The sequence below is a fragment of the Leptonychotes weddellii genome, chromosome 13 (genome assembly GCF_054177405.1).
Source record: "Leptonychotes weddellii isolate Sample4059 chromosome 13, ASM5417740v2, whole genome shotgun sequence".
NCBI classification, from domain to species: Eukaryota; Metazoa; Chordata; class Mammalia; order Carnivora; family Phocidae; genus Leptonychotes; species Leptonychotes weddellii.
The window spans coordinates 57,817,559-57,832,473 of record NC_138381.1 but is presented as its reverse complement, the minus strand read 5'-3'; the positions used below and the strand labels follow the sequence as shown (position 1 = coordinate 57,832,473).

The window sequence follows — 14,915 nt, the reverse complement described above, 5'->3', positions numbered from 1 at the left end:
GTGCTGGTCCTATTGTTTACTTGCAGCATGACCTTGGGCAGGGCCCTCTGACCTCCTACATCCGCAGGATGAGGATGACAGGGTGGAGTGGAACCAGGTGCCTGGAGGGACACCCAGGGAATGCCCCCCCCCACCCCTTGAGGCCTCTGTGGGCTAGAAGCTGCTGCATCACCACTGTACTTCATACTGGGCCCAGGAAAGGGCCTCAGGACATATGGGCGAGGCCACCTGGTGACCAAGATGAGAGAGGCCTGAGCACCAGGGACAGCCCGGGCAATGAGGCACCCAGGAGGACAGGCAGCCAGTGCTCCCCTGTTGGGGCCTCCCCTAGGCCCTTGGCCAGTTGATGACTCCAGGGCCCCGTCCCACACAAACAGGCAGGGCCACCAATGCCCAAGGATGGTGTCAGCCCTCATACATGGACGGCCCAGGAGGTAAATCAGTAAAACGACACTGGGAGCTACAAAGGAGTCTGGTTTTCCTAATACCCTAGGTCCCTTCAGAACTTGGAGAGAGCAGAGTGGCCTCAAACCACGGGACACTATCCAGAAGGAAACTATGATAGGTTTTCTGAAATTTGCATGGCTGTGGATTTTGCTCTATTTCCAAGAGACCGGACTTGCCAGGGCAGAGATTCCCAACCCTGGCTGTTCATTAGAATCAGCGGGGGCCCTCCAGGCAATTCCCATGAGCCAGGACTGAGAGATGCCACTTACTTGATGATGGCTGACACGTTGGTGATCTTGTTAAAGAAATCAAATTCCCGCTGGTAGAAGTCCTTGGCTGGGCCCGACAAGGAGCCAGTGATCTCCTCCACTAACTGCTCCAAGAGGTCACCGATGTCAGCTGACAGAGAAACCAAGAGGGTGAGCCTGCAGCTGGGCCACCGAAGGCCCTCCTCAAGGAAACCCCACGTTTGCCAGATGTGCAGTCCAGGTGTTCAGGTGTTCCCCAGCACCCAGGCCAGCTCAGCTGCCCTGAGAGTGTGGTCTGTAACTGCCTGGAGGGTCCCTGGGACCCTTCAAGAACCCCCAGTCAAAACCACACCGATAGGCTGTTTGCCCTCCTTGCTGTGTAGATGGCTTGCGAGGCTGGGCACAGTCGGCCAAGATGCTAGTGGTCACTGGATCCTCATGGCTCTGCTCCCGTGGTGTGAACAAAAGCCAGTGTCACTAAGAATGTCCCTGGTAAGGCAATAAGCAAGGACTAATTTGATGACACTCTACCCCGAAGACATTTCTGTGATGCTCTGTGTGATGACACGGAAGTCACGCAGCAGTCAGCCGCGGGTGAAGTACGCAGGCGCTGTGCTCCCGTGGAAAAGCGCCTTGCGTTGGACTTTCCAACTGAACTAACTTCTTGTTTCAGGGAACACCATTTTTACTTAGAAGAGTGACCGACGGACAAAAATATAGTTATTTGGACTTAGGTATATGGCAGGTATTTTCTTGAAAATGACCAAGGTGAATCTGCCATTTAAGGAAAACGACTAAGTTCTGGGAAACCTGCATCTGTGACTGTGAGCTTGACAGCTTCCCAGCACTTGAAAATGTTTCTGGTTTGTAAGACCAGTGGGGCATTCACACGTGTGATTTTTAATGTTGCAAAGTCCTGCGGGGGGCGGGTGTGGGTGTGAGCGCTGGGTAGACCAATGGACTTCAAAGAAAGAGCATGAGAAACTCGCTGACATGAGTTCAAATCCACATTGCAATTAATCATTAAGAACCTATCACTTGTGTTTGGTGCAGTATCAACTGAGACTATCTGTAGTGACCAGAAAGACAACTAAAATCCTCCTTCCTTTTCCAGCTCCATGTCTGCGTGAAGCCGAATTCCCTGCATTGACTTCAACCAAAACAGCATATTCCAACAGGTTAAATGCAGAAGTGGAATAGGGATCCTGCTGTCTTTTACTGCAGAAAGATGTTATGACATTACCGACATTAAAGAGATCTGCAAAACTGTAAAACAACACTCTCACTCCTTTTTGAATTATTTTTCACAAAAATATGTTATTTATGTTAACATGCTTATCTTTTTTAAATGTCTTGGTTTTACTGTCCAACACTGGTTAACACTGAGAACTAAAGCCTGTGTAAACCAAAGCTCTCTGGGGGCCTCACTAGTTTTTAAGGGTGGGAAGATGTGGACAAGCTCTGTTTGAGAACTGTTTGCCCTGGGTGGCTGCCTCGTCCCCACATGGAATTGCTAGGTCAAGGGCAGGGTGAGAAGAAGCTCTCGCATGTGCTTGGGGAGCTGCAGGACAGTGCCAGGGTAGGCAGGGTGTCTGCAGGTGAGGTTAGCAAAGGCTTCATGAAGGAGGGGGTCCTGCTCCCGCTGGGTGTTAAAGATGAGGCGTTCCCACTAAAGGATGGGAAGCAGAGGGATGGGCTGGGGCAGCACAGGGCCTGGAGGGCTCTGGAGGGGGGTGAGGACTGAGGGAAGGTGACAAATACTCACGGTCTTTCTGGTGCCCTTCTTCATCCAGATAGATGTTAGTTTTCATGTTCCAGATAAATTGGTGTGCCAGAAGCTGGGATTTGGATGCTGCCCACAGAATATACTCTCGCACGTAGCCCATCTATAGGAGAGCAGGGTCACCATCAGCCCAGGCCTGGACGCCTCTCCACCGAGAGAGACTCTAACCCAGTGCAGGAGTGGACTCCCAGCACTTGCAGACCTAGCAAGAAGTGAGGACCAGTGGTTTCCGGCTGTGTGAGCAAGCGCACCCGGGGATGTGTGAGCCCAGTCCAGGGGCTAGGCCAAGTTCTAGCTTGCTAGCTGGCCGACAGGGCAGATGGGGCCCCAGGCGGTGGGGTCTGCAAAACAGGAAGGAGCCAGCTTTTGTTTCCTCTGTGCTCTCCCCTGGACTCTTAAGAACCATAACTCTCGATTTCTGCTGTTGTCAAGTATGAGGAATGAGTAGGCTGGGTACCTAAACTCAGCTATAAACTGGTTGTTTGGAACAATGTTCTGCAGTGATGGGCAGGTTCCAGAAAATTCTAATACACAGACACTTCTTGAGTTGACACACCATGACCACTATCCTAAGGACCTCTCCTCTTTCTCCTTCTTAGTCATGTTCTGCTACTCGTAGCTCCAGTTTTAATTACCCTGTCCAAAAGTTAAAAAAGGTGCTGGCCTTTCTCGAAGACTTCTGAAGGAGTGGCCTCTCCCCCGACCACTGTAGTTTGTGGCCCCTGCATCTGGTAAAGTAGTCTTTGGATAGATGTCCTCAACTTGGCTGGGTGGGCTTACCAAGCAGGTCAAATTTCAAATAATTTCCCAATGCGAGCCCAGCAAAAGGATCTAAAGATAAACTATGAATGTTCAACTTACAGTGTGTTTAAATAAAAGTTTGCGGAGCTTCTGGGCTGGTGGAGGTGTGGGGAGAGCCATGCGCCCAAAGAGCATGGAAGCTCTGCAACCTTCCCACATCCCTTGCCCTATGCTGCCCTTCCACCTGGCTGTTCCTGAGTTATGTCCTTTTACGATAGTAATGTGGTCAGTTTTGCCAATACCACAGAGGGGACTCAATGAAGTAATGAACACACTATCACAGGGAGGCGGAGGCAGGCAGCCGTCTGAGCAAGGAGGAAGTGTCATCAGTCACTGAGGCCCATGGAGCCTTCTAGCTTTGGGAAAGGTTTTAGCATTTCATCCCTGTGCGGTTCTTAATGAATTTAATATCTGCCTTGCCAGACAATTTGGTTGAAAACAAATCCATGTTTGCTTTATAACTAATTATACAAGCAATGAGATAATTCCAAAGTCAAAAAAATTACTAAGTATGGCCACTTCCATCCTGTCTGCTCCCTCTTCAGCCATTTTTACTAGTTTTGGTTTATCCTTCTCTTAAAAACAATATAAGCAAATACATTGGTATCCCATCAAGCTCAGACTTCAACAACAACAACAACAAAAACCCTAGAAATGGAAAGCAAGAAAGAAACCAATGAAGCTAGCTGAGTCTTGAGTTGACATAACCTCACAGAGAAGAATCATTTCAAGTGACTTTAAAATTGAGTAATTTGTGGGGGACATGGGTGGCTCAGTCGGTTAAGTGTCTGACTCTTGATTTCAGCTCAGGTCATGATCTTGAGGTCATGACATTGAGCCCCACGTTGGGCTCTGTGCTGGGTGTGGAGCCTGCTTGGGATTCTCTCTCCCCCTCTCCCTGCCTCCTGCTTGCGCATGCACCCTCTCTCAAAAAATAAAAAAAGAATTGAGTAATCTAGGGACTATGGTTTTGCCACAGCTTATCTGTCCCAGATTGCAATTCTCTTTTATTCCCAAATAAACCCATGTTTTGCCGAAAAGATGATGAAATTAAAAAACAAAAATAAAAAACGAGTAATCTGACTGTATGTTCCCAGTGGAAAATATACCAAGAACAAAAGACAAAAAAATCTGACCCAGTTTTTAGTAATCGTGTTGTAATAATATAAGTATTGTTACTTTGAAACTATTAATATAGTGGAATAATGCAAAGAAATGGTATGTTAATGTTATTAGAAACCAATATTTTTAGTATTAAAAGATTCAAACATAAACTCAACTAAAGTAAAAAACTATAATCCTACATTTGAATTGGAATTATTAGTATACTAAAAAAAAAAATAGTATAACCTCATGATGTATTTCCTCTAAAAAAACAAAACAAAAAAACAAAAGCAAAAGGCTCTATCTACTACAAAGGCCTAGAAACCATGACCAACTCAATGACAGTGACGATTCTTAGCGTTTAGATTATGTTGTCTCAGTAAAATGAATTGGAGTTCCTTGGAAAATGGGTGATTCCAGGTCTGAGGCAGAAAACAAGAAGAGCCTAGAATATCTTGTCCTTTCTGGAAAATAAGGTTATCAAGGACTAAAGATCAAAGAAGGGACACTCGGGGATTCCCAGGAGTCAGAAAGGTGGGCATCAAAAATAACTAGTGGCTTGAGACAGACCAAACACATCAAAATCCATGAGTTTATAATGATATGTGGGAGAAAAAAAGGAGAAAAACTCATAGTCATTTTTGGATAATGCCAAGGAATTAACCCAATTTTGAAAACTAGAAAAAAAAAAAAAGAGAAAAAAATGTATCAGGATTTTTGTGGTAAGCAGCTTATGTAAAATCATGGCCAAATGAAACCAAGAGCAGCCCGCCTGACTCGCACATGCTGGCCGCAGCCCCCATCCACGCCTCTATGCAAACGGCAGCCCATGGAGGCCCCCCGCGGCCACGGGCAGAGCAGAGCATGGAGAACGCCACCTGGGGAGCGAGGCGTTCTAGGGCTGGGGTGGAAGCAAAGACACAAAGAGTAGAGGGAGATGATGATGGAGGGGAGGGAGAGGAAATGGGTGCCTGGAGAAAAGGCACATTGTGACGGGCCCCCAAGTGCTGGGCCCTGGCTTGGTGAATAAACTCCGGCAGAGTATCAAAACTACCTGCTCAGAGTTGGAGGGCTTTTGGCAGCTACTGCGCTAAGACAGGACTCAGTCTTTAAAGGCTGGCTACAGGTCTAGAAGCACTCTGGTCTGTGGACTGAGACAGAGCATCCTGCCAATCCGTGGGGAAGCAGCTGGCCCCGGGACACCTAGCCAGTGCTCACTGCCACCACAAGGGCTCAGTCTGACACAGTGGGCTCTGGCGCCCCATGCAGTGCGGAGTGGAATTGGCAGGAGCGGGAAAGGGGCGGCTACTGCTGGGGACTCAGACTTGAGCACGAGTGGAGGGGGTTGCTGGGATGAAGCACGGGTAGTGTGGGTTCGGGGTTGTGGTCAGCCCCGTGTCAGGGGGATGCTTCTGTGCCAGGCTCGGGGCTAGGCATCTCACGTACAGGTATGCTATACATGCAGGGCTGAACTGTGCCCCCCCCAACCCCCAATTCATGGGTTGAAGTCGTACATGCCTCAGTGTGACAGTGTCTGGAGACGGGCCTTTAAAGAGGTGATTAAATTCAAATGAGATCATTAGGGTGGCATCTAGTCCAAGTGGGGTCCTTATAAGAAGAAGAGCTTAGGACACAGACACACAGAGGGAAGACCACATGAGGACACAGGGAGATGGTAGCCATCTGCAAGCCAAGGAGAGAATCCTCAAGAGAAAGCAACCCTATGGGAACCCTGATCTCCAACTTCCAGCCTCCAGAATTGTGAGAAATACATTTAACCCCCCCATTCTGTGGTTCCTTGCTTTGGCAGCCCAAGCACACCAAACATACATCATCTTGTCTGACCCTCCCTGCTTCCCACTGAAGAGACGAGGGAGCTGGATTCAGGGATTGAGGAAGTGGCGGGCAATATTTCTAGAGCCCACTGACCCTGCACAGCAAGACGGGGCCTCAGGGTGAGGTGGGGTGAGGAGGGCCTCCTGACCATGAGCACCCTGTGGCCGGTGTGTGTGGGGGTGTGTGTGAGAAGAGCTCAGAGACCCTGCTCCCAAGGCCCCATCCCTGTTGCCGAGGGCGCCGCCCCCCCCAAACACCCGGCACGGCTCTCAGAAGGGACAGCACATGCTGGGACAGCCTTACCTTGTCATACCTGAGGGCCTGCACAATCTGGGGGATGTAGAACAGGATGGCATCCTGCAAAGGAGGTGGACGAGCAATCATGACCTCCAGGAAGGGAAGACAATTCCTTACCTCCAGGACAGTGAAAACAAAAGCAACACAGATGGCTGTCCCAGGGCCCCACTCCAACCTGGAATGGCCCCGCTGTCACTCAGCCCATGGGACACTGTCTTGCAGAGGACTGAAAACCAGGGAAAACCCAGAGGACAGCAAGGAAAATGGCCGATGGCTTGAAACACATGACGGGTGAGAAAAAGCAAAAGGAATGAGGACAGGGTAAGGGCCCGCCCATGTGTGTTCAGTGCTGGGGGCCTGCTTGGGGACAAGGGCTGAGGTCACAGCAGGCCCGTGTGCTGGGGCCTCGGTGAGTCAGCTACCAAACCCCTGTCACTGTGGCTGTCACATGGGATTCCCAGGCTTCCCAAGAGCCCACGGCTGGGTGATTGTGCCCACACAGTTACAACTGGCACCAAACTCAAGTCAACTTCCTAACGTATCTGAATCAGAACTCAATCTGTCTTCTATGACCGCCTGAACAGAAACGGGGATGAAGACCTGCTCTAAGATGGACCCATGTTTCACCAGGCCCACATCAAGTTTGAGATAAAGCCCGTCCTTCCTGTCTCCACCTCAGCACTCCCTGGTGGTCCCACCGAGGCCGACTCAGGCAGGACGCGGGCTCACCGGCGGGAAGGACCGCAGGACTTTCACCCCGTACTGCGCGGTGAGAGGGTGCGGCGGGTACATGCTGGAGAAGTAGGAGAGGCCCGTGGGCGGGTCGGCGGGTGCCCAGCACAGCACGTGGCTGAGCTCGGGCGCGTCGGCGTCAATGGTGTGCCAGGTGACCAGGAACTGGGAAGGAAGCAGGGAGACGGTCTGGCACAGGCAGGCCCTGATGCCCCTCTGGAAACACCCGGCCCACCCCGTTATCTCAGGGGCGGTCCCAAAGTGATGATGATGAAGCACTTACAACACCGTGGGGAAATGCTTCTGATACATGATGTAAAGTAGCATAACTTTAACTTGGGTAAAGTACACTCAATATTTTTCTACTCTAAGCATAATAAAGGCCTCACTCGAGAAATGGAAAACACAGGAAATTAGAAAAGTCATTATCCTGCTGAGGTTGCCAGGCTTTTGTCACAGTTCTAGTTTCCAGGCATTTGGGAGGCATTTCTGTTCTTGTGCAGTTTGAGCCCAGGCCCCAGCGCATGCTACACTAACTACCTTGATAGCTTCGGGGACGTCACTAACAGCTCCTGGGTCCAACCGCACGAGACGGGTCACTTCGTTGCCGATGGCTTCTGTGTTCTTAAACCTATGGCACACGGAGGGTGTGGGTGGGGTGGCCTCTCCCACCTCCACGGAAGAGAGGCAGGTAGAGGGAAACCTGAACTGGAGGGATGCAGATTAATGCCAAGTGACACCCAAACACTATGCTACTGACGTACTGGTAACTCTGACCATGAGTGTTTACAATAAACAGCATCATGACTGGCTATGGCATGAATGCCAGAACGATCTCAAGCTCCCCAGTCAAAGGACGTCCCCCTTTATAGTCCTTGCCTTCAGAACAGCCCCTTGCCCTGGTGCCAAAGCAGCCCACCTATGGCGCGGCAGCCCGTAGGTCGGAAGGTACGTCAGCAGATGGGAGGGTGGGTACAAGTTTTCAGGGGTCACCGCCCCAGGACAGGTGGACTTTCCATGACTTCCATGGACTTTCCAGGCTGTGGTCCTGACCCAGAGGACTGAATTAGGACCAGGAGGAAGCAGTAAGTAGGCAAGTGTGGGCTCATGGGGAAGAAATGTCCGCCCCTGCATGTGGGGCACTTAACACAGGGTCCTGGGAGGCCCCTCTTGGCTACCATTGGTCCAAGAGTTCTGACCTTGGAGAGCTGCGAGAGGAGAGTTCACAGGGCACTTGGCTGCTGGCCACCTAATCTGAGGAGCCCGCTGCTGTGGACCTGTGGGAACAAACCGAAGGCTCCCAGGCCGGCCTCCCTGGAGTGACAGACAGCCTGCATGTGATTCCCATCCCTCGAACGTGCTCTGACGCTTCCTGCTCGGGCCCTGGGGTGCTGGGGCACTGCAGGCAGGAGTGTGTGCTGTGTAACCACTGCACAGAAAGCCCGGTCAACATCTAGGGCAGAGGACCAGGCCTCTGAGATCACTTCCCCGACCGTCCTTGGCAGTGACCACATCATATTCCTCCTAACTCAGGTGCCCTGGTACTGGACTTCTGGCAAGGCCCTCATCAGGCAGGTGTGACCAGGGCCCCACCTGGCTGGCAGTTGCACGGCCAGGTAAGGAGAGATGCTCCAGGCGAGGTTAACGTTGTCCTTCCACTGCTTCTCACTCAGGCTGATGTACTTGGACCTCCAGTTGGCCACACTGTTCTCTCCGGCCTGGTCCAGCTCCAACTCCGGGGCCGACAGTGGATTGTACCATGTGATGAGACGCTCAATCTCGGTGGCCTGGTGAGATGAGACATCAATATGCCTTCTCTGTGCACCCATGTGCCACTCTGCTCCCGTTCCCGGTGCTGTGGGCATAGGATGGGTGTCACCTTACCAGCAGGGACAGCAGCAGCGTCCTCCGCTTCATGTAGTACTTGTGCAGCTGGGAGCCCCGGTTGGTTTTCTTGGACATGCCTGTGGAAGAGACAGAAGGCCCAGGTGTGTTCTTCCGAGTTCACTGGCCCATCCTTCACTTCTAGAACCCAAAGGAAGCTGCCTTTCAGCGCTCTGCTCACTGTCTGAACCGCCAGGATGTGACTCAGACCGGAGGGACCTATCAGCAAACCTTCAACCGACCTGACTTCTTGGAGATGGTCGACATGCCACTGGACAGGGGGTAGGTGTTGATCCAGCCTTGAGTGGCCTGCTGCCGAGAGCCGACTGCTATGTCCAGATTGCTCCGGGTGTCTTGGTTATCTGTAGGGAAACACATTGTTGCTTCCAGAATGAGGCGTCTGGATTTTCACCAGAGATAAGGTGATCAGTGGAAGAGCAGGGAGGGAAAGACATGGTGTTGATGGATCTGAAGAATAAACCAACCTCTGGGAAGTGTGTGTGTGTTTTTGTTTTTTTAATGTAAGCTCTACATTCAAGATGGGGCTTGAACTTACCACCCTGAGATCAAGAGTCACTCGTTCTACAGCCTGAGCCAGCCAGGTGCCCTGGGGAAGTTTCTTTAACCATTCTACATAGAAAGCTTACTAAAATGTATTATATTCTTCCTTTTTTTTTTTTTTTTATTTGACAGAGAGAGATACCGACAGCAGGAACACAAGCAGGGGGAGTGGGAGAGGGAGAAGCAGGCTTCCTGCCGAGCAGGGAGCCCGATGTGAGGCTCGATCCCGGGACTCTGGGATCATGACCTGAGCCGAAGGCAGATGCTTAACGACTGAGCCACCCAGGCGCCCCCTAACTTTTTTTTTTTAAGATTTTATTTATTGGGGCGCCTGGGTGGCTCAGTCGGTTAAGCGGCTGCCTTCGGCTCAGGTCATGATCCCAGGGTCCTGGGATCGAGCCCCGCATCAGGCTCCCTGCTCAGCAGAGAGCCTGTTTCTCCCTCTCCCTCTGCCTGCCTGCCGCTCTCCCTGCTTATGCTGTGTCAAATAAATAAAATCTTAAAAAAAAAAAAGATTTTATTTATTTATTTGAGAGAGAGTGCGTGCATGCCAGTGTGGGGGAGGGGCAGAGAGAGGAAGAATCTCAAGCAGAATCCCCGTTGAGCGCAGAGCCCGGCACGGGGCTCGATCCCACAGCCCTGAGATCGTGACCCCAGCTGAAATCAAGAGTCTAACGCTTAACCAACTGAGCCACCCAGGCGCACCTCTCCTAGCTTTTAAAATAGAAGAAAACAAATGTGGGTGGCGATCCTGATCAATTACCAACAGCTCTCTCGGCCAGCATCACGCTGCCCTTCAACAGAGCAGTGAGTCGGGCCGTGCGGGCAGGCGAGAAGTGCTGCTGGCCCTGCTCTCCGTGAAGCCAGGACGCCGCCTCAGAAAATCTCTGCGCTTGCTTTTTAGTTTGCCTTTCCTTTCCCTGCAGTCAGGTTGTCGGCTGGGGGTCTGCCTGCAGAAACTGCGCTCCTCATCCCTACTTTGTGCTGGGGAATCAGCTTCCTGCTCAGAGAAATAGGAACGTGTTTCTTTGTGGTTTGCTGCTTGCTTACATTGTAGCGCCTTTTCCTTAACCCTGTCCACCCTGGCTTGCTCCTATGCGTCCCTGGAGACTCAGCTCACATGTCACCTCTTCCAGAAAACTCTCTCTGGCTCCCTAACTCCGGTGGGCCAAGGGCCTGTCCTTGAGGGGTGCTGCCCTGATCTCCTCATGTTGACATCACCTACCAGGTGACAGCAGACAGTGCTTTATTCATCTTGGCACACGGGCCCAGGATGGGCTGTCAGATATGCAGTCGGGACTGGTGAACTGGGCTAGTGCTGGGAGAAGTTATGCCATGTGGCCTCTGCTCAGGGCCCTCTGCACTCAGTCATGCTTGTCAGCTGAGGCTGGAGGACCAGGGGTGGCCGGACAGGCTTTGGGTCTCTGGTGACCGTGCAGCAGGCTCGGCGGGACCCTCACTGTTCTGACCTGGCTCCTGCAGGGCTGCCCACTGCGCCCAATGTCTTGCCTGCCTCCATGCCTCGGCCCCACCACCCAGGAGCAGCTGCCCAGCTGAGGACAAGGCTTACCTGGGGGAACAAGCTGGCTGGCAGTCAGGTACTTCTTGTCTGAGAACATGGCTGTCCAAAACTTAATCATTATGCTTATGTCTTCACGCAGCCTCTTTTCTCCTTGAGTAGGGAACTTTGGGGGGCAACTTCAAACAACCACAAGAGGACAAGAGTTTAGTGCCTGGACTCTGGGACTAGAAGTCATGCATATTATAAAAGCATGTGAGAGCAGACATGAGTGGTCTCTGAATGACAAAAGGTGAGCCCAGAGCTAGTCATCAGCAACGATCTCATTCATTCTCATGGAAAAAAGTGGGATGATTTTCTGAGTCCTCCCATGGCCACCTCCACCACTATTCCCAGTGCCGTGGACAGCGCTCGGCCGAATGGCGTGCTTGTGGCCCATTGCGCAGCCACAGCTGTCTCTATACAACACAACCTGCGCGCTAGCAAAGCAATTCTTCATGCAATGACCATTCAGAGGAACTGGAAAGTTAAATGGATGCAGTTAATCTCTTCAGTCAATTGAACTGGGGGAAAACTTGCGTACGTTGCGTAGGGAGGCTAGCTCTAACTAAGCACACATGTGGAAAGATGGCACAGGGCTGAGGATTTTCGAACCCAGGGCCACCAGAGCTACTGAACAAGGAGGGCAGCACATAAATCAGGCCATGCCATTTTGTGCCAGGGCTTCTGGGGTGTGGGACACCTGCGCGCAGCACAGCTCGGGGGTACCTGAAGTAGTCAAAGGCGGTGGAATAGATCTTCTCTCGAAGCACGTTGCGAATGGTTGCATTTGGGACCACGTCGGCGTGCAGGAGGGCCAGCCCCAGAGTCAGCAGTCTGCGAGAGAACGCCAGGGCCAAGTCAGAGCGCGCTGCCCAGGAATGCCCGAGGAGTCCCTAGCTCCTGTGCAAACCACGCGGCCCTTGGGCTCAGGGCACGTCTCTGGATGACAGAGCTCTTGGAGGACAGGACCGTGGTTTATTGTACCAGAAATGTCTTTTTTTTTTTTAAAGATTTTTTTTATTTATTTGACAGAGAGAGACATAGCGAGAGAGGGAACACAGGCAGGGGGAGTGGGAGAGGGAGAAGCAGGCTTCCCGCTGAGCAGGGAGCCCGATGCGGGGCTCGATCCCAGGACCCTGGAATCATGACCTGAGCCGAAGGCAGACGCTTAACGACTGAGCCACCCAGGCGCCCCTATACCAGAAATGTCTTAGGAAAGAGTTTTTTTTTTTTTTTTTTTAAGATTTTATTTATTTGCGAGAGAGAGAATGAGAGACAGAGAGCATGAGAGGGAGGAGGGTCAGAGGGAGAAGCAGACTCCCTGCTGAGCAGGGAGCCCGATGTGGGACTCGATCCCGGCACTCCAGGATCATGACCTGAGCCGAAGGCAGTCGCTCAACCAACTGAGCCACCCAGGCGCCCCTATACCAGAAATGTCTTAGGAAAGAGTTTTTTTTTGTTGTTGTTTTTTAAAACCTTCACTCTAACTGGGGTAAATGAACAATTTGTGTGTTTATCTGCCTTGGCCAGAAGTTTGTCTATCTGCAAACTACCTGCAAACTACTTTCTGAGTGCAGTCACCTATAGGGGCTACAAAGGTAGAACATTTAATTCAAGCTGAAAGAAAAGGAAATTTACTGAGCACCTGGTTTCTGCCAGGCCAGGGCTACTTGATGGGCATCTACAGATGGTGTTGGTCTGTGATGAGGTAGTACGGAAACTGAGAGGGGGTACCTGCTCATTTCTACAGCAATTGCACCTTGCTATGGGGGTCCAGCGTGAAGTCTTTTCCAGTAATTTATTCTCATGCATTTTATAAAGGTACACGTCTGTGATGGACTAGAAATGGAGGGAAAAGACTACTAGCCCTTCCCCACAGTGGTCTGAGAAGCATGGTCCCAGGGGGTGCCCGGGGGCTGCAGGAACATGGGTCTGGAACTCAGGGGAGGGGCAGAAAGAGCTGGTGTTGGCAGTGGGCAGCAGGAAGGGGTACAGGCAGGAGTAGCTTACCCTCACCGTCCTTCTAACTGACGACCCAGGCACCTGCAGGCCCTCCCCATGCCAGACCGACCCGCCTGCTGTGTGCACAGTACCCCTGACCGGAGCACCGGGCCTGAGCCTCCCTCCTAGGCCGCACACCCCCCAAAAGGGGGTATCCCCTGATGTGGTTAGTATTTTGCACAGGACTTGGCAAAAGTCGACTTGGTGTAGTCAGCATGATCCGAAGTTTTCTGTGACCATCTCTGAGGGGTAAAGGGACCTGCCCAAAGCCACTGCCAGCCCCCCAGTCTGAGCTCGTCACACCTGAGCTCTGCCACACCACCTGCTGTTTTCCACTCACCACTATGACACCAGAATCCTTTTGCTGCCATCCACCCCCAACCAATTTAGAAAGGCTGCCCAACATTTGGCTGCCCCAGGTCCATGAGTGAACCATCTTTCTGAACACTCCCCTGCTGTGGACAGCATGCTGGCCGACTTCCTCAGCCCTGGAAGGGCATGGCGGGCCAGATCATTCCATCCAGATCCCTTCCCAGGGGCCCTGCAGGTACTAGGGCTTGATCAGTTTCTGGTAAAAAAAAAAAAAAAGACCAAGCATGGGAACCTCCCCTGCAGAGGGCCTACTGCACCAGCAACTCTGACAGAAATCTCCCCCACCCCATCCCTGCCACCACGAGAGGAGAGCCCCTCACTTGAAGCGAGGCCCGATGGCTGCCACGTGCCGGTTCATGCTCCCCTTGGCCCCACCGATGTTCAAGGACATGGAGCGCTGCAGCAGGCTGGAGAAGATCTCCACTTGGTCAGAGCTGCAGTACTTGGCGATCTCGAACCGCTGCACCAGGAACTGAGTGGGAAGAGAACACACTGCTCTGTGGGGGGCCTGGCCCACCCGCCTGCAGAGCCAGCACAGCCAGTGAGGTGGGGCTCTGCGCCAATAGGAGGGTGGGTGGGGGTCTTAGGGCAAGCACAATGAGTCCGGAAAGGGCCTGGGCAGAAGGCTGGAATAGCCATGCCCCTGTCCCCAGGTAAGGCAGTCTTAAACCTGGGGCTCTGTGTTTACTGGGCCATTGGCCCCAGGGGGAGCCCCTGACCTCGAAGCTATAGTGGGCGGGACCTGGGGAAGCACATACGTCAATCCAAATGTAGTGGGGGGTCACTTCGGGGGCACAAGGTTTGGGTTGACTGGCTTCCGATGCTGCTAGGGGGTCCGCTTCCTTTATCTCCGCGGAAAACAGGCCGAACTTCTGCTCCACTGTCATCTGCCAGGCCCCTGCCATCTCCCGCATAAACTGCAAGTATGCAATGGTGGTTAGTGTCTCTGAGAAGCACAGATAGGTACTTACTGTTGTTTAATTATAAAAGGAATACATGCTCGGGGCGCCTGGGTGGTTCAGTTGGTTAAGCTTGGTTAAGACTCTTGATTTCGGCTCAGGTCACGATCTCAGGGTCGTGAGATAGAGCCCTGTGTCAGGCTCTGCGCTGGGGGTGGAGCCTACTTATGATTCCCTCTCTCCCCTCCTCTGCCCTCCTCACCCCTTAAAAAAAAAAAGAATACATGTTTAACGAACAAAATTTAGAAAACAGGCTCCTGGGTGGCTCAGTCAGTTCAACGTCTGCCTTCGGCTCAGGTCATGATCCTAGGGTCCTGGGATTGAGTCCC

The 14,915-nt window shown here is 52.1% G+C and overlaps 1 protein-coding gene across 1 annotated transcript in view; it reads right to left on the bottom strand.

Annotated features, from left to right (window-relative positions):
* The window catches only part of PI4KA (phosphatidylinositol 4-kinase alpha), a 96,851-nt gene that overhangs the window by 7,619 nt on the left and 74,317 nt on the right, over positions 1-14,915 (bottom strand). The window contains exons 30-41 of the mRNA XM_081802554.1: positions 14,386-14,544; positions 13,948-14,099; positions 11,981-12,088; positions 11,264-11,391; positions 9,375-9,494; positions 9,133-9,212; positions 8,842-9,035; positions 7,789-7,879; positions 7,246-7,413; positions 6,523-6,576; positions 2,461-2,581; positions 717-846 (exon numbers count right to left, since the gene is read on the bottom strand). Coding sequence (XP_081658680.1) covers positions 717-846; positions 2,461-2,581; positions 6,523-6,576; positions 7,246-7,413; positions 7,789-7,879; positions 8,842-9,035; positions 9,133-9,212; positions 9,375-9,494; positions 11,264-11,391; positions 11,981-12,088; positions 13,948-14,099; positions 14,386-14,544 — 1,505 coding nt within the window. The remainder of the gene's footprint in view (positions 1-716; positions 847-2,460; positions 2,582-6,522; positions 6,577-7,245; positions 7,414-7,788; positions 7,880-8,841; positions 9,036-9,132; positions 9,213-9,374; positions 9,495-11,263; positions 11,392-11,980; positions 12,089-13,947; positions 14,100-14,385; positions 14,545-14,915) is intronic.